The sequence below is a fragment of the Mchenga conophoros genome, linkage group LG8 (assembly GCF_057382185.1).
Source record: "Mchenga conophoros isolate Kocher_MC1m ecotype Shallow Benthic linkage group LG8, M_conophoros_male_GT1.1, whole genome shotgun sequence".
Lineage (NCBI taxonomy): Eukaryota > Metazoa > Chordata > Actinopteri > Cichliformes > Cichlidae > Mchenga > Mchenga conophoros.
In genome coordinates, this window is record NC_140533.1 from 11,336,495 (window position 1) to 11,356,030 (window position 19,536).

A 19,536-nucleotide genomic window follows, 5' to 3' on the forward strand; every position below is an offset into this window, starting at 1 on the left:
GTGTGTGTGTGTGTGTGTGTGTGTGTGTGTGTGTGTGTGTGTGTGTGTGTGTGTGTGTGTGTGAGCAGCTCCTTCCAGTGCCCAATCAAGCAAATCATCAGCTAGAGAGCATTTGAATCAATTCAGCTGAAGAAGAACTTCTTGAAAATCAACCATGCCTTTCACTAAAAACACAAACAGAAATCAGGATGAATGAGCTGGGCTTGCCAATCACACTGATTATACCAACGCAATATCAGAGGACTGACCTGAGTCTTTTGGAGCTCTCTGCAGCAGCTGGGCCGGGGGTGGACTTGCGCTTACGGGGGCGGCCGGGCCCCCGGCGAGCAGGGCTTCGAGATGTCTCCTCTTTCCTGCAGAAAGAGGAAAGAGGAGGAAGAGGAGGTGGAGTGGTACGGAGAGGGAGATTAAAGATGCAATCCGGACAGCGGGAGAAATCAGGAAGAAGCTTGTATCGGCTACAGGTCAAACTGCATTAAATATGAGCACGCAGATGCAGCATGAAAGCAGAAGAGTGAATATTGGAATGCAGAATTCAGACTAGACAAAATAAGTGTGTGTGTGTGTGTGTGTGTGTGTGTGTGTGTGTGTGTGTGTGTGTGTGTGTGTGTGTGTGTGTGTGTGTGTGTGTGTTGTCTCTGCTCACTGGTGGTCGTGTTTCCTCTGTAGTTTGGCCAGTTCTCTCTGTTTTTCTTTGTAGCGGCGCTGTAGCTCAGCCAGCTGGACACGCATGGCCAGCTCCTCCCCTCCCATGGTCTCCATGGAGCCCTTCACTGGGCACACCTGACACACACACACACACACACAAACACGGACACACACACACAGAGCAGAGGAATTCAAATGCTGAACACCAACTTCAGCACAGCAGTCATTGGATATGTAGCCAGCTTGTGTTTGGCCAGCTTGCTGAGGACTTTCCTGTAACCAAACGCTCACACGTTTGTGTGAAGCAGTTAATTTTAGCAAATCAACAACTTCTGCTCTTACTGGCAGATTTCTAATAGGCTGATGTAGTTCCCTAGGCACTTTCTGTCGCAGATAACAAATATTAACATAAGTAAAATCAATCTGTAAACGTTAAAAAGGTTTCGCCAAGTAGTTATCTAATAATCTGTAGGATAAATGTGCGCTTATTGAAGTCTTAAAATCAAACGCCTGATAGCATTGGTGAAGCCGGATCTTGTTTTGAAGTTTTTTGAATTTAATAAGAAATGTAAAGCTCCACCACACAGGAAGCACTTGTGTCATCTTTACTTGAACATTACAAAAAAATATGAAAATGTTTTATTTTGAATTTCAACACAGATCAAACTAAAAGAGTTTTTTTCTAAATTTTATCCATCCATTTTATTTGATCACTAACACGTTTTGCTCAGTTATTCAGTGAACACACAGTGTATTGGTTTTAATCCACACTGCTTTTTGTTTCTTATGATAGATTATATTTATTGCACCCGTGTTTTAGTGTTCGTTTGCTACACTACACAATGCATTCATTTTATAGTGTGATTTTCCACTGAATTTATGGAATTTATGTGTCATTTTATTGTATGGATCAGTGCATGCAAAACACTCATCGATTCCCACCAGTGCTTAAAAGTAGATATGGGGAAATAAGAGAATAAAGGGGAATTTCTTTTAGGAGAGTGTAAATAAATTATGCTGTAAATAATTTAAGAAATACTGGGTACCTACATGGTGGAAAACTGGGGGGAAAAAGAGCCAAATAAAACACATTAAGTCATGATGTAGTAAAAATGTTCATTTTACATGTTTTATGTTGAATTTACTGGCATGTTTGCTTTAATCTTATTATTTAAACTCTTAGAAATTAGTCTATTTCTCATTTGTATCCCTGATAATAACCAACAGGCTTTTTCCTTTATGATTTCTTAGCTGTTCAGTTCAGAAATTAGATTTTTTTTTTAAATTGTTTTGGTTTTATTTACAACAAGTATAAAACAATTCATTTCTGTTCAAACTGTTCAGCACTCCATTGAGCCACATTTTGAATCCTCACTGATTTACGTCCTCATGCACAAACACAAAATACACCCGTGCCTCACCGGCTCGTGCCGAGGCGTCCAGCTGCACTTCCTGCGCAGGTTCACCCTCTTCCTGATTGGACACTGCTGGTCCACGGCACCATCCGCATCCACATCTACCCGTCCCCCTCCGACTTCCAGGGCACGGGCGGCCACCAGAGTCGCCAGACTGTGGAGGTCAAAGGTCGGCATGTCCTCCTCACCTGCGCGGAGACGGATTGTTTCGATTTAGATTGGTACATCACGCAGCGGCTGACACCTGGTTATAAAACACGCCGTGTGCTGAAAGGATTTATTTCTCGGGCGATGAAACGGCGTCTTGAAAAGTGGTGATATTTATGATATTAGCTGTGTAGTTTATTTGATGTATACTGGTGTTCATGCCTAATCGTACACACAGACACACACGCATGGGAGGGGGGGGTTGTAGGGAACGATCTCTACATCTGTCACTGTCATTAACTCTGTCATTGTCACGGCAGCGGCAGATGAAACGGAATATTCATGAGACGGTCCACACACATTCACACACACACACACACACACACACACACACACACACACACACACACACACGCAAATAAAAAAACACTCATTTAGAATACACACAGGCACCCTACAGCATTTTCGCTGAGCTATGCAGACATGGGCAAACTGCGTGAGGCTATGTGAGGGAGAATTGGAGAGATGGTAAGAGAAGGAGGAGAAGAAGGACTGTGGGATGCGGTGAGAAAAAGGGAGGGAGGGATGGGGAGTAAAGGGGAGGAGAAGCAATAAGAGGCAAAGTGTTTATTGAGCTATCTATTTATTCTCCTACATCTCCTCATTATGGACATGGACAGAATCCAATTTCCCCTTAGAGAAGAAGACGAGGAGAGAAAAGAAGGAGACGAGGAAAGGAGAAGAGAGGCAGGTGAGGAGAGGTCTTCCTCATTCACTCCCACTGTGTACTGGAGCCGCAAGGCCCATTCACTGACACCTGACATCATTAAGACCTGTGTGAGTGTGTGTATGTGTGTGAGGGAGTGGAAGATGGAGACAGAAAAACACGGCAAATAGCGACGAAAGAAAGGAGGGCAGTCTTTGTCTGTGAAGAGAGAAACGAGAGCGTGCGTGAACAAACGGATGTGAGATTGACAGGTAACTCCTCGGAGAGCGACAGAGCAAGCGGGAAGGAGCTGAGAGATGCGGCTTTGTCCTGTCCCGGCTCGCAGAGGTCAATGCCATCTCATCTGTCAGACCTCTGAGCCAATGGCATGCTCCGATTACCCTGACAGGATGACATCACTACTGACATCACCACACCTAGTTTAGTATCCTGGAGGATGGCCACAATCGATAGATACCTTCCGCCTACAGCGCACAGACACACATATGCACGCACACACACACTCATCGTTGCACAGTAATAATACCATACCATGTCTCTAACGGGGGTGAAGGGTGTAATAAGAGGCGGCACAGGGGATTTCAAGGGGAAAAACAAAAACAGTAGAGGAAAATTAAAAACCATTACAGCTGCTGTGGACCTAGTCATCATTAGAGACCATTAAGGAATTTATTGGTGTGAAATTTCAAAATAAAGGAAATGCGAAGGAATAAATTACACAAATACCTCCTCTGTCTACGTGTAAATAGAAGTAATGGCGATAATTCATGAAGAAGAGAAGGGGTGGGGGCACATCTCTTGATTCCTTAATCTGTAATTGTGATCTCCAGTGAACAGCTGAGATATCCTTCTGCATCAAGGAACGCCATAAACGCATCTGTCTGGGATCGGTTTCATCTCCCCCAACGCATTCACAATGACAAAAACGCCATCAGCGGTATTAATAACATTCTCGGCGATGAGGTCAGAGCGGGAGGGGGGGGGTTAAATAAATGTGTTGCAACTTGAAGAACGTTTTCCACGCCACAACAGGGCTTATTGATTTCACACCTATTACACATGCTAACCACGTGCATGCACATGTAAACAAATGCACAGTCGCGCTGTATCTCTGACACACACACATGCACAGACAGCAGCTGAGCGACTTATGATTTTTACACTTATTAATTCCGTCAACAAGGCTTGCAGAGGCAGGATTTACACACAAGATTACATTGGTTTAATAAAAAAAAAAGAAAAAGAAAGAAAGAAAAAAGAAAAAGGAGACGTGTGTTGGGGGGGGTAACAAAGAGGGAGGAGAGGCGGGAGGAGGCGCAGGCAGGGAGCAAGCAGCCTGGTGGAGAGACACGTAGACTCTGATGGAGGAGAGCAGGGATTCATCTGGGATTACTTAACAGCTTACACACACACACACACACAGCCGCGTGCACGCCACGTACAAATCGCACACACACACAGATGCTGGCATAAATAAAAACACTTTCTCTCAGAGGGACGAGAGGAAAATAGGAGCGCTTACAGGAGAAGTGTTTTAAAGGAAAGGGTCTAATTAGCAAAGCAAGACGCCAGAGCCTGGGGGACACACTGGGCAGAGTATGTGTGTGTGTGTGTGTGTGTGTGTGTGTGTGTGTGTGTGTGTGTGTGTGTGTGTGTGTGTGTCCTGGCTTGTTTCTAAAGCTTAGCTTGTCCATCTCTGGGTCCCCTCAAAATGCACACATACTTTCACGGGCATGCACACACACTGGCATATACACATAAGCATCCTTCCCAGAGGGAAAAAATTTGGTCTATAGGCAGGAGCGGAGAAACAGAGCTGAGGAAGGAAGCAGGATAGTTAGTGGGAAATTTTTTGTGTCTGTGCATGTGTGTTGGTGTGTGTGACATGAGACACATCTGGATTGCACACATCTCCCAAAGCTCTCTCATGTGTTCACTGTAAGTGTGTGTGATTGTATAGCAAGAAGAAAAGCATGGTGACAGTTTTTTTCTTTTCTTTTTCCTTGATCTCAATTTCAAGGGCATTTTAGTCTTTTTTTAGGTCTTTTTTTTACTATAAGAAGATAATGTAAGAAAGGCAGACCTAATTATTGGGGCTGTTTAGAACTATTTTGGTTTCATTTCATAGGTTTCGAATTGGACCAATGTCTGTAGATGTGTAAGCAGATTAGACCACACAGACAGACGATGCGTTCTCAAATGAATTTCTTCTCACCTGCTTTGCTCGCCCTGCTCCTCTGCTGGATCTCAAGCTCAGCCAGTTCCCCCAGCATCTCCATGCCGTGGTTGGGTGAAGGGCATGGGGCCTGGTCAACAGGTACAGGTGGGTACAAGGCATCTCTGGTGGCACACAGAGCTGCAGCGATTAGGAGCTCCAGGCTCCACATGTAGGCCCCTTGGAGCTGAGCTGCTGTACTTGCCGTTGGAGGGACGATCGGGTCGGCAGATGTGGTAGGAGCGGGAGAGCTACACGTTAATTTCACCAAGCCCTCACTTGGTCTTCTCCCATCCCCCTCATCATCCTCCTCATCCTCCACTACCTCTACATTCTCTCCTTCTTTGTGCCCATCCTCCTCTGCCTGGACTTTTCCAGGCTCTTCAGGCACAGAGACTGTACATTCTGTTGGTTTGGGATGAATTTTCTCCCCCTCATCCCCCTCGATGTCCTCTTTTCCATCCTCCCTATCATTCTCCTGCTCTTTGGGTAGCTGGGGCTCCTCCAGGCCAGCCTGCTGGCCCGGGCAACCCAGGGAGAGCTCTACTTTTAGGGTTTTGCCTGTGGCTGTGGCTGGGCAGGCTGGATCTGGGACTGGAGCTGGGAAAGGGCATGGCGGCAATCCAGAAATCTCACTTTGAGGCTGAGAGACCGAGCAGCCTTTTGTTTCCTGCTTCGCCTCCTCTGTAAGTGCACACTGGGATTCCACCACTTCACAGACCCTCTCATTGTCTTCCTTCCCCAGCTCTTCAACTTCAACAGTGAGAGGCTTGATGTGGCACTGGTGTGGGAGGGACTTAGTGTCAGGCTCTGCCGGCTCATCCTCCAACATAGGTTGCTCAGCCAGTCGAGCCTCTGGAGGCGAGGGCCCGGCCTTGTAACCCATGGTGATTGGAGGGTAAGTATAAACAGGTGGCAAGTCTGGGGGAGAAAGGGAGAGAGCGCACTGGTCAAATAGTTTCTTTGTCATTAAAGCCTGTAAATCAGCCTGAAATAGGGGAAAACAAAATGTATTTATCTGCAACAAATAGAAATATTTGTAGTTTCTTGTTCTTTAAATTCATTGCAATTCCGTTCAGGTAGATAGGATGAAGCCAGTGATTACAGTTGGCATAATACATTAACAGCAAGGTGCTGAAAACACAATGTGCCCACAGTGGTGTGTATTATACAGCATGTGTGTGTGTGGGTGTAGAAGTGTAAGTATATAGATCTAGGTGGGATATTGATGACACCCTGCCGTTTTCCTGTGATTGCAGCGCCAGCCCTGTCACCCCTGCTCTCTTATTATTGATGATATCCCTCCGCCCCCCTGACAACGCAGCCAGATGAATGCGTATCCTTCCGCGTGTTCTTCTCAAGGACCCCTGAAGGATAAGGAGGCTCTATCTGAAGATTTCACTGACCTTCACTGACACACATATGCACACTGGCAGGTCACACACATACATACATGGACAGAGTGCCCATATGCTTTTTTCTGACCTTAATGGCTTGCCTGCCCGCTGTCCCTCTTTGGCTCGCACAGAAAAAAAAAGTGCACACATACACTCAAGGACACACTGAGTAAGGGACCAGCCATGCTTCAAACAATTTCTGCAAAATCAAAAGAATACCACACTTCAAAGCCCAGTGCTGCATTTCAGCAGCAGCGGCCTCCATCACTCTCCCTCTTTCTTTTTCTCTTATGCTCTGTCTGTCTCTGTGTCCTGTTTCGCCATCTTTATGCTATCTGATGGTCCAGCCTGCTGGCACAGATTTTTCAGTTCAGACAGTGGATTCATTAACGAGCCTACGGGAGCTTCTGCACACACAAACCTGGCTCGAGGGATTGTGGGTAGTCCTGAGGTGGCTGTCCCTCTCCTCTGTCACTGCCCCTCTCCAGTCCTTTAGAGAGGTGTGAAGGAGCAGGGCTGAGGGCTGGGGACCGGGGAGCTGCTGCAGCAGGGCTCGGTGCAGGAGTCAGAGGATTTGGCGGGTGCGGAAGCGTGGATGGGGAGTGGTAGCAGGGTGACTGACGGCTAGTGGGGCACATTCCCGGAGATGGTGTGGATGTCTTGGGTGGAGGTGGGGTGTGAGAGAAGGGTTTGGCTGCATGGGAGGAGGCAGTGGACGTGGATGAAGAAGAAGAAGAGGGAGTCCTGGATGGTGGAGATTGATGAGTTGAATCTTCCAGGGTGATGGTGCTATCATCATGTTTTCTCTATGAGAGAAGAAACGGAGAACAAGCGATTGAGAAGTAATCCTTACAATGATTGGATGAATACATTTTAAATGTGTTACACGATGCTAATTTAACACTTTGATCTTCATGGCCAGTTACGACTGTATGACAGCAGGAAATGCAGTTGTATAAGACAAGCCAAATTGCATCTAAACACAAACATTAATTCTGAAAAAAAAAAAAAAAAAAAAACATGACAGAAAAGCAGGGGGGGGGAGAAGAACTGTAGAAATGACCACATCGCTTGATTGCCAAATGATCTGGCAAATGTGAAAGCGTAAAAGCAACACATCAATGTGTCTTTATCAGTAAAACCATTCTCCAACAAAAGAGGAAGTCATTGGCTTAAATAAATATTGCTGAGTGTGATTTTTGCATATGTTTTTCTTTCAGTGTTAAGAAGTCAGGATATCTGCACTGAGAGATCTTCAAACAATTCAGTAGTGGTCGCGTATTGTAGTCATAACAGCTGAAACGAGGAAGAAGTGCCATTGCGCAACTTCAGCGTATTTCCCAATTCTCATTTGTCCACAGTTTCACAATAATAACTCATTGTCATAGGTTTCTGGTTTATACTGGTCTTACTTGTCCTAAAGATTGGCGTTGGATATGCTCCATGGCTCGCTGCTGCTGCAGGGCGTACAGCTCCTGTTGCCGTAGAAAGGAGGGGCGGGAGTAAACTGGGTGATGCTGCAGGTGAGGAGGGGGGCCTCTGCCTCCATAAACAGGAGGCCACAGACCCGAGGGCTCCAGAACATCTAGAGTAGATATTGTAAATGAGAGAAACGGCTGAGTGTTTTCTTTTGATTTAAAGAAAAAAAAAAAAAACAATGTAAAAAGTATGAAGAAAGACATTGATGGATGTTGTTGCAAGACTGAAAATAGACCATTTGTAGCCCGAATGAGCTGTGTTTTGGCCTCAGACACAATCACTGAATAGTGAATGCATGCTTAACAACCTGTAATCACCACTTTTAACGCTTTCTATGCAGGTTTTCTTTACAGGGAAACACATAGTTTCATCACATCCTCTCCCTTAGCACATATGAATGTGAACACACATATGAGTATACATACACACACACACACACACACACACACACACACACACACACACACACACACATCCCTCCTTGGCTGCCTTGTCGCTGGGAACCTTTGTTCTGTGAGATTAGCCTGAGTGGGCTAATGTTTCCCAGGGGAAGGGTTCAGTGGATGCACTTCCCCTCTCCACAGGAACTCTCACGGAGCGAGGCAAGGGAGGCGGGAGATAATTAAATTTCACAGCCTGTTTGCAAAGCAGCGCTGACACACACACTCACCACACACACACAAAGACAAACACTTTTGTCTCTCCAGCAATGGCTGAGGTGCCCAATAAAACCCTTCACATATCGTATTGTTTCAGACGTGAACACAACTTTAAACACACACACAGAAAGCACACACACAGAAAGCACAAAGTCCAGTCCAAACACATCAGTGCTCCACCACAAGAGAGATGAAACGCCAGTTAAAATGGTTTGCATAATGCCGGGCACACGCAGAGGGGGGGCAGCAGAATAGCTGCTCCCATTAACGAAGCTATAAAACATGGTCCCACTGACAGAAGGACTTAGTTGAGCATTATATTATGATTAGCCAATGATACTAAAACTCTGGGAGAGAAATGGCAGAGGCTTTGATGATACAAATGAAAAGGGGGGGGAGGAGTATGTGTGTATGAGGATGCTTAGCATACCAAGGTGGTGATGAGGCCCTGGTTCTGTTGGAAGAACCATTAGTGGGGAGTTAGGGTCTTGGGTAAGTGACCCCAAGACAGGCTGCAGAGTGCTGGGAAGACCTGGAGGAAACCCTGGAGTCATTCCCACGTGACTCAGACCTATAATGTAAAAATATAGCAACTTGGAATTGCAACAAAAAATAAAGAAATAACTTTATGCCGTCTATTGGAGGGCATCAAAAGAACAGAACAAGCTGAAGGTATAAAGTTAGATCTCTACTCACTGTATGAATGCCCCATCCAGAGGGATGGACTTCCTGTTCTCTGCATCCAGTGGCGGTGAGCTGGGTGAGCATGTGCAGCGGGATCAGCCCCCAACTGGCTCGCTCCTCCGGGGACCAAGAGGTGAGAGGTCAGATCCCCGTGGCAGCTGCTGGAAGGGTGGATCCTGGCGAACTCCATGCAATCCTTGTTTTCCCTGTCGTGGCAGTAGGCGGTATGAACTTTGTCATTATCTTGATTATCCCTCTTATTGTCACCATCATCACTGTCATTATGATCATTATCTTCATCCTTGTCATCTTCATTACCACTACCGCCATTATAATCATCGAGAAAAAGGAAATGTGACGGCAAGAGGAACAGACATCACCTTGTGCCTGGTCTATGAGTTCTCATTATATGTTTTCTTCCCTTGATATGACTACATAATAAGAGCCCGATACTTCAGAGACATCCATATTAGTCCCCGTAACATTAATGCACCACATCTCATCTTAGGTAGAAAGAGAGAGAAGAGAAGTGAGAGAGAGCGAGAGAGTGAGGGTGTACAGAAATACCACATCAAAGGGTGAGAAGAGTAAATGGAGTGAGGGGATGAGAGAGAAGAGATGCGCAGCTTCAGACTGGAAGAGAGAAGCCGAGAATAAAAGAACTACAGCTTATCAGATAAGAGCAAAAATGAACAGATGCTAGTGTGTGAACGTGTGCGTATGTGTTTGTGTGTGCATGCGTGTGTGTGTGTTAATATGTGTTTAAGAGTACCTGATGATCATTTCTCTGTCTCTGTCCAGGTGATGAAGACCGATCTGATCCTCATTGATCCTCTTCCTCTCCTCAGCCTCCCGACCAAGAGGATACACAGGGCGTGACACCCCTGAATTACACAAATACAGCACCAGAAACATATAACTTATCGGCACTTTTATGTACAATCAAATGATGTAAACAATTTCCAACCAGGTATAGGAAATAAATGCACAGCAAAAGACAGTACATGGTCTACATAGATTACATGGATTTTGCTAACTTTTAATGTATCCCATATATTCTATGTCAAAATATATCTTAAAGCAGCGGTCCCCAGCCTTATTTGCACCACGGACTGGTTTATGTCCGGCCTTTAAGGTGTCGTGGATAAATACAACAAAATAAAACCATTACCGGTACCAAAAAAGAAGAAGATTTATTCATAACACACAGGAAAAGACCTAGGGAAACTGAGTTAACGCTAAAAACTGAAAAAAATCCTGAAAACCATCAATTTCACACCTGAGCCTCAACTCTCACGTCCCAGTACCAAACAACTCATGGACTGGTACCGGTCCGTGGCCCGGGGATTGGGGACTGCTGCCTGAAATTATTTTGTAATAAATTTCTTCTTGAACGTGCTAAATGATAAGTAGTGTGGAAGGGTTTTGGAGTCATTCTAAATATATCAGATGTCAAAGTGAATCAAGAACACCATCAGCTGTTCTTGTGTGTTTAATTGTTGATATTCTCCATTAATGTAGCCTCATGTTGAAATTTTCAGTGCACAGAGCACAAATGATGTCTGACCTTTCATGCTGTGCAGTACCCTGCCTTGCCTGCTGTGGCCAGGGGTGCTGTCTGGGGAACGATGGGGGGGCCTGGCTACTGCGACTGCAATACCCACTGGAGGCTGTCGAACTTCCCCCTCTCCTGCTTCCCCTGCCTCCTTTCCACCTCTGTCACTTTTCTGCCCCTCGTTAGCGGAGCTTCGGCGAGGAGGGAGTGACTGTTTGGGAGGGTCCTGCTGGGAGGTGCTGCTTTTAGCTCCTCCTCTGTCTCCCTTCTCTGATCTGTCTCCACCCTGCTCGAGGCAGCCTAGACCTCCAAAGGGGCTCCTCTGTGGCAGAAGCAAAGGCTGCTGGGAGCTGTAGTTCATTAGGTTCTTCATGGCACTGCCTTCACTGTCGGCAGATGAGGAGGACAGAGGTGGAGGCAGTTGCGAATGTAGCTGGTTGGGATCATTGTGTGGAGCTTTGTTGCTCAGCCCTTTTACTTCACCTTTACCAACCGAACCTTTTCTCTGGTCCTCTTGGTGGTCCCCTCGTGCCCCCCATGAAAGTGCTGTCTGAGTTCCGTCTTTCCCCCTGTCTTCTGCACACGCTCCGTGGCTACTGTGCTGTTGGTGCCTTATCCTTGCAACCTTTTGTCCCTCCCTTGAAGGTGTTGCTCCCGGTCCAATCTTCCCATCAGAAACTGAGTGGGAACAGTCCCCCAAGGGAGAAGTGCTAGCATCGGGGCAATTTTTTGATAAGCCCTGTTCACCTGACTTTTTCTCCTGGGCATCTGCCGGAAGCGAGGGTCGGTAAACGTCGTCCACAACCTCAACATCTCTGAAGGACGAAGAAGTTTCAAGGCTGCAAGACCTCAGTTCTGACTGAGAATTGACGTTGGAGCCTTGTTTGTGGAAGTGTTGCGTCTGCATACTCCAGTCAGGAGGTTTGTCAGCCTTGCCGTATCCCAGCTGCTGCTGGTATTGCTGCGATTTTTCCTTCTTCTGGCAGCTACTAAGTTGACTAAGGTGATGAGAGAAACTTTCATGAGATCCTTCTCCACTTTTATCATCTGCCTTTCTCCCACCTCCTCCTGCTCCACGACAGTCTGGAGTGCCCAGGTCCCCCAATGGCCCCACTGAGGGCACATAAGTCGGGCCAATGACCTTTGCCTCCCTGCCAGGTGTGGATACTGGATCTTTGGAGGGCGTAAGTGTGAGAGGAGCGGGAGAGCAGTAAAACTCAGGATGAGGATGATGATGGGCATGGTGTAACCACCCTCCCGCAACCGTGGATCCCATATGCAAGGCATGAGGAGGTGGTGGCGGCGGAGGAGGGGGAGGCATAGAGTAGGAAGCCACTGAGTGGGGAGTTGGAGATGCCAAGATTGCTGTCGCTGCAGCTGTCCCCCGTCTCATACATTCAGATGAGGAAGTCGAGGATTCGCTGATCCTCATCTCTCCATTTATAGGTCCATCTTTTGAGCACCTTCTGCTGCCTCCAGATAGAGGTCTACCCGCACCACCACCGCAGCTACTTAGTGCTCCCGCCTTTCCTCGAGAGCCAGCCTCTGCCCCCGAGCCAATGGACAATTTGCAGGCACTCATATGTTTCACTCCCTGACTGCCCGAGTCACTGTCTCTGTACTCTTTATACCGCTCTGCAGCATGTCTGTGGTCTTCCTCCCTTCCCTGGAGGTTGAGGTGAGGAAGAAGGGCGGGGTGGGGGAAAGCTTGTTGGTGGTGGCCAGACGGAGTGGTAGCAGGGCTCATTTGATGAAGATGGTGATGACTAAGTTTGTCTTTGCTCTCCTGGTGCCTCTCCTTGCTGCTCGATCGCTCCTTTTCCTTTGACACAGACGAAATGCTTTTCTCGCCAATATCCTTGGTGCTCTTGCCACCAACTCCCCCGCTGTCTGTCTCCCGACTGCAAGAGCCAAGTGGGTGTCCCGAAGCAGTCCTGGACAATGGAGGAAGGCTGTGACTGGTGGAGAGAAGAGGTGGCTGAGGAGGAAGGCCTCTCAGGTAGAAGTGATCTAAAAGCACAAGATATAGAGGATAAAATAGATCTTTAGGGTTGAAAATGTGTTCCTACAATGATTTCTGCATAAAAGAGACAAGAAACTGCCATGTTGAATAACTGGACTCTGAGTGTCTAGGTGTTCTTATTCCTGTGGTGATGCTGATTAAGCATTTTAGGGATGCCCTGTATATAAAAAGCTATTTTTTTATGAACACACACACACACACACACACACACACACACACACACACACACACACACACACACACACCTACCTTTTTGAGTTTCATAGAAGCGGTGCTGTCCATAGAGGCTGTTGCTATGGTGATCCAGGGGACTCATGGGGAGAAAAGGAGACGCTAGACTTCCTGAATAGCTGGGGTACCCTGTCAGTGGGAGGCAGAGCACGAAAGAATTGATGTTTCTTTGCAGCGTTGACATTCAGCAGCCCTCTAAACAAACAGTTTATCTCTACAATCTATCATGGAACGGGGCCATTTTGGAAAATGCAGGAAAAAAAAAACATGTCCAGTTAGTGCTACTTTCACCATAAATGCACTTTCGCACAAACATGCCAGATGAGTTGACATTATTTACAGTGGACAAAGTGGTGACAAAAACCACAGCCGACAGCTACTGCCAAGTGTTTGCAGCATTTTACTGGGTGGAATTTGCTCTTTCTCCCAAACCCAAGACAAACATTATGAAGCATTTGAACAGCCCACCCCCTCTTTAAAACACACACTCGCACACAGACACACACACACACGGGGTCCTCCCATGAGGTCAGTGGGAGGTAAATGGTCGTTTCACTCTGTTCCTCGTCTTCAAGGACGTTGAACTGCATCGTGGGATAGAGGAGGTCTTGGAGGTTGTGTTGATAGGGGGGTGGCTGGATGCATTGATGGGTGAACAGCACTGTGGGTGTGTGTATATGGTTGGGGAAGGGTGTTATTGGAGGGGAGAAACAAAAGAAAACACACAAAAATAACCACAATCCCATATAGGTACATGAACGTGCGCGCACACACACCATACAAGAGGTGCACGTCTCAGCACTGTGGAGAGAAAAATGGCTTGGGATTGTTTGCGTATGCGTGTGTGTTCTCCAGCAGCTGGTTTCATGCCCCACAGAGTGTCCTTGCCGGCCTGTTAATTGGCAGCCGTTAAAAGTTTAACGGCGGTGGCCAAAGTAAACAGCACTCCATAAAAACTCATCCTACGCATTCCACAGTCACACTGCAAAACCACCAACACCCCCTCACTGCTTCCAGCATGTGTGTGTGTGTGTGTGTGTCAGGAGGAGGGGGCTTTCTGTGTTCACGCTGCAGTGTAAATGCACAAATGTGTCATACCCGTGTGTGTATGTGTGTGCCTGTGTGTGTGTGTTTGCGTGTGTGTGATTACTCTGACTGGTTAACAACCAGTGAATCTAAATGGCAACAATTAGCCAAAAGGCTCTATCAGCCATCTAAGGGCAATCCCCCGGGTAATGACGAGTGATAAAACTCAGGAGGGGTGGGAGGGATGAGAAACAAGAGCGAAGGGAATAAAGACAGCAGAGGGGCAGAGTGGCAAAAAATTAGATGAGGAATAAAAAGCAAGAGGAAAGGAAAAAAGGGAGGGAGGAAAGGTGAGCAACTGAATGAACAGGGAGACAAAAAAAAGACACCAGACAAACAGAGCTGTCGATATGAAAAGCCCCCCAATCTGGTGCTGCTGTGAGGCGTATGGTGAGAGGAGAGGGGAATGTGTGTGTGTGGGGTGGGGGGGTGGGGGGGTGTCAAAGGGAAGTGGAGGACTTATAGATGGTGAAGATGAGAGGACGTGGAAGGGGAAGTAAGGAGATGAGCTTGTGAGAAATGACAGAAAAAAACAAGGATAGATGTGGAGAGGAGAAAACAAGCGCACAAGGGGCTATAATAGTGTCTGTGTGTATTGGTGTGGGTGTGAGGTAATATGTCTCATCTGTGACTTTATGTGTGTGTGTGTGTGTGTGTGTGTGTGTGTGTGTGTGTGTGTGTGTGTGTGTGTGTGTGTGTGTGTGTATCGGCCAGGTTTCTTCTCTCCGTGCTGGCTACGCTCCACTCTCTGGACTCCGGCCAGCTGGCAGACCGCCTACTGGAGCTCCCTGGCTTGAATTCTTAAAAACAATCATTTGTAGTGTGTGTGCGCGTGTTTGTGCATGTGGGTGCGTGCACTCCTGCGTAAGTGTGTGTGCTCAAACATCAAAGCTGAGCCACACACACACACAAAATACGTCTGATACGCACACACATTCTTAGCCTCCTTTCACTGCTGCTCCGTTCAGGTCCTGCCTCTGACTCTTTCTATGAATCTGAACTAAGACAGAAGCTCACACGGGGCTCACTTTTAGGGCTCAACTGCAGTCCTTTCGCAGCTAGACGAGCTGAGAGTGAGGCAGTCGTTACAGACAAAAGTCTTTAGAGGCACCGGGAGAAGTTCCTTAAGGTAAAAACCCAGCTCTTGCGAGTTTGTCTAGTGTTTAAAACATAAACTCAGGGCAGAGTGGAGAAGTGTACCACCAGCGTGAGTGACAGGCGGCATGTTTGTCCAAATTAAATTTCGGTGTTTGTACACTTGGTCGCCAGCAGGGTGTGAGAAGGAAGGGAAGGGGATGTTTTTTGCTTTGCCGAGCTTGCTTTCTTTACTCTCCTGGTTCAGAGTGATTAAAGGTAAGGGTTAGAGGCAATTAAAGTGACAAATGTATGAGCTTGCTATTGTTTGCTCAAGTAGTTAGTGGCATCACTGGCAGGTAAAGTGAGTCAGAGGAGGCCTTTTTTTTTTTTTTTTTTTTTACAGTAGGCGTTTTGACTTGTCTTGGCAGGAATAGTGCAGGTGTACTACATACACAATGGGCTTTGAAATCCATGACTCAGCAACGACAAGATCAGGATAGTAGAACAGCCATACCCGAATGGTACACAGTCTATTGTTTTCATTAAATGCACGTGCTAAAAGTGTTCAAATGCAGTGAAAAAATTATAATTGCATGTGTCAGATAGCTGGTTAAATGTCACTGCTTTTTATGATATCGACATCAGCACTGGCTGTTTGTTTAATTCATCTGCAGTGGTGTGAGGGGACATCACTGTGTGTGTTACTGTTTACCAGCGATCAGTTAGTGAAAAGGTAGTGAAACGTGAAATCCTGATTCTGGCCGTTTTCAGTCAGTTAAGAAACGCAGCCTGTGGCGGAAACTGTCTTTCTGTTGAAGTTATCTCTTTGACCCATCTCACTGTCAAAAAGAGAAATCCTCGCTCTTTCTGTCTCGTTTTCTCTCTCTGTCTGTCTCTCTCTCACACACACACACACACACACACACACACACACACACACACACACACACACACACACACACACAGGAACAGCATGCATACACATACCTGAAAGGGACAGATAACTAAGTCAAGCTCAGTCTTTCACCACAAATGGTTAACAGTCGAAAAGAGGACATGATGCGTGTGGATGCGCACATTTTGTGTGTGTGTGTCTGATCAGGAAGGGGGCCGTTGGAGGTCGGTTAGCCCAGAAGGGGCCCTGAGGGTGGGGCTGCGGTCAGAAGGGGGAGGGGTTGTGGAAAGGGAGAGGATGCTGGAAATGGGGGTGAGTTTCAGTGTGTGATTATGTGTGTTTACCGGGGGTGGGGTCACCCTCCTAAAAGAGAGGAGGGGTGAAAGCCTGAAGAATTTTATTAAATAATTTCTGATTGTAACATTATTTTTACGCTGTGTTGAGGTTTGAGCGTGCATGTGAGGCCTGTTTTATGGGTTGGGGCCAGAGAGAAGGGAAATATTTTGGTTGCTCATCAGTTTTTGACACGGTGCTTGAACATGGTGAACTAGAAAGCAGCCACAAACACAAAACCGCATGCTTGCTATCAAACAGAACAAGAAGTGTGTGTGTGTGTTTCCATAAGTAGCATCATCTAAGGCATCACTGCTGCACGTGTTTGGCCTTGGCTCAGTGTTGGTTAAACCACTTAATGGCTCCATCACAATCTAATCCCAAACCAAGACCCTGGATTAACCAGAGACCCAAGTTCTCTGCGCTGCTCCCTGTGTGTGCATGTGTGTGTGTGTGTGTGTGTGTGTGTGTGTGTGTGTGAAACTTACCTTCATGCGAATGTGGGTACCAGATAGGGGAAGCGCTTGAATGGGGTCCAGACCTGAAGGAGGGGGAAGAAGGGGAGGCAGCAGGTCCTGAGGGGTGAGTGGGGTGGGAGGACGGGGACCCGAGGCTGCTAGCCAGGAATGAACCCATGAAGGAGGCACCTGAGGGACACAGAGAGGGCCTGGAGGTTAGAGAAATGATAGGGGAATAAATGGGGGAAGGGGAGTCATGGGGACTCTGCTATGGTGCCAATGAGCACACGCGACTGTAAATCACTTGAGAACGCCTTTGATTTTACCTTGTGCAAAGAAAGAGATGTAGTTTGTTGCAGACATATTAATATCACTGACTACTGCTGAGAAAAATAATAATAACACTCATTTTTGACCTGCCCAGGAGAAATTAATCCCCTCAGGCTACATTCGCACTGCAGATGGAAGTCCTCCAATTTTGATTATTTTTTCCTCTTACCATGTGACACACAGATCTTTTTTTTTTTTCTTTAAAACTACAATCACTAAAAACCTTCAGGAATTCCATTTTGATCTTCATGGGTATAAAATGGGGGTCTCAGGCATGAATGTGACATTAAACTATTTTTTTTAATCAAAGATGATACCTTTAACCTTAGATGATTTTCATTACTTTGATGCCAGGTCTTAGCCAGAATTAGCATCAAATGACAAACCGAGACAGCTGAACTACTCTGGCCACCGGGAGGCAATTTTAGCTGTTATTCTTCAAATAGCTATCATGTAGCAGAGTGAAAGACGAGATATAAAATAAAAGATTGCAAGGTTGAAGTGGTGTTGTGCCTAATTCCCACTGGTGGAGAGAATTTTTAAAAAGCGTTAACGCCTAACACAAGTGACTGTGAAGCCCCACTTACTGAATTTAAGCTGACCTTGCATGAAAAACCAGCCCCCTGATGTGACACCTAAACATTTTCTTACCCCCTAAATCTTTTACTCAAATACAAACCCCGAGAGTTGAGCCCTGCAAACTGTGTTAATATTACTTCTGATCTTTTTTAGCCCAAAGTGCTAAATATATACATTTAATTACAACACGAACACAAACATACATGCTAAAGTCTCTACAAAATATGCAAATAAAGGCACCACAATAACCATGGCTTGTAGTGCGGTCTGACTTCTTATCTCACCATGTATGATTGGGGTAAAATAATCACACAACTGTGTGAATGTATTAATTTATTTACGCCTGTTCCTATTATGCCAAAGCTTTTTTTTGGTGTAGATGTGCATCACGTGGTCAACATAGAAGATGTGGTAATGTAGCGTTTCCACTGGTTGTTCCTGTGTGAATCAGAACCATAGGCTGCAAATAGAAAGTGGACTTAGCCGCTGGTGAGTGAAGTACAGTGAGAAATATTGACGCATTCTCTTGTTCTTCTGAGATCAGATCTGACAAATGAGGTGGGATGCGACTGAGAAACCAAAGGACGTTGCACGTTCATTGCATAAAGACAGGTCAAGCATAAGACAGCCACCCTAAAGCACATGCTGCTTTGTCCTCCTTTCTGACTCTAAGAGGGGACATAATTTACAAACCGCACATTGCGTTGTATTCAGTAAAACTTAAAACTAGCAACCAAGATCATAAACTCATCCACAAAGTGTGTACTAAGTTAAGAGATCACGTGAGCAGCAAATTCATATTCTCATGAACTTCTATACAGTCAACTCCTGGTGGCCATTAGAAGCAAGCTAGTTTGAGGCACTTAGGTTAGCTTGTAGCTTAGCTTAAATTTTTAGCTAAGCTACATTCACCACTTGTGATCAGAACAAGCACCATTCAAGTACAAACATGAACGAGAATTTTAAGATATAACATTTAAAAAAAACTGGTTAGCTGACTCGAATCATCGTGAGGTGGTGTTATATGTGCTAGCATAAACAAATTAACCTCGCAATTACCTGAGCCTTCCCCTGTTGAATAGCTGCCTACAAGCTAAGGCATAATTCCATCTTTGCCACGTGTGTGCACTGCTGACGTAACGTGAGAATCCCGTTATCATGTACTGAGCTGTAAGTCGACGGTTGGCAACGAGTCCAGCATAGAATCAGTGTTAAAGGGATAAAGTGGCGGGATAGAAGTCATTAGGTAGTTACAAGTAAAACACCAGTTTGCAAAAACTGCTGAAATGACATGTCGCCGACTCACTGCAACTCCTCGCAGAAAAATCGAACAAAGATGCAAATCCAACTTCCCAAGAGATTCCTAAACTCAAGTTTCCTACACTAGTAAAAGAATCAACAAGAGACAAACCAGAGGTACAGTATTTATAGAACTCGATCTCATGTCTTAGCACGAGTCTGCTCTTGCGGTCACATATTTGGTCGGCTGGGCCTGCTCTGCACCTTCAAAAGATTTGATCATTCATAAACCATCACACGGGGTCACAACCAAGTTCAGCTCTTGCACGGAACTGAGTGCAAGTCTAATCTCATGCTGT

The 19,536-nt window shown here is 46.1% G+C and overlaps 1 protein-coding gene across 4 annotated transcripts in view; it reads right to left on the reverse strand.

The window, feature by feature from the left end:
* The window catches only part of bahcc1b (BAH domain and coiled-coil containing 1b), a 61,752-nt gene that overhangs the window by 14,035 nt on the left and 28,181 nt on the right, over positions 1 to 19,536 (reverse strand). For all 4 annotated transcript variants that reach the window (XM_085284032.1, XM_085284034.1, XM_085284031.1 and 1 more), the window contains 12 exons: positions 17,060 to 17,218; positions 13,199 to 13,309; positions 10,939 to 12,936; positions 10,144 to 10,255; positions 9,384 to 9,577; positions 9,118 to 9,258; positions 7,962 to 8,134; positions 6,971 to 7,355; positions 5,153 to 6,073; positions 2,070 to 2,251; positions 647 to 783; positions 249 to 353 (listed from right to left, as the gene is read on the reverse strand). In XM_085284032.1, coding sequence (XP_085140158.1) covers positions 249 to 353; positions 647 to 783; positions 2,070 to 2,251; positions 5,153 to 6,073; positions 6,971 to 7,355; positions 7,962 to 8,134; positions 9,118 to 9,258; positions 9,384 to 9,577; positions 10,144 to 10,255; positions 10,939 to 12,936; positions 13,199 to 13,309; positions 17,060 to 17,218 — 4,618 coding nt within the window. The remainder of the gene's footprint in view (positions 1 to 248; positions 354 to 646; positions 784 to 2,069; positions 2,252 to 5,152; positions 6,074 to 6,970; positions 7,356 to 7,961; positions 8,135 to 9,117; positions 9,259 to 9,383; positions 9,578 to 10,143; positions 10,256 to 10,938; positions 12,937 to 13,198; positions 13,310 to 17,059; positions 17,219 to 19,536) is intronic.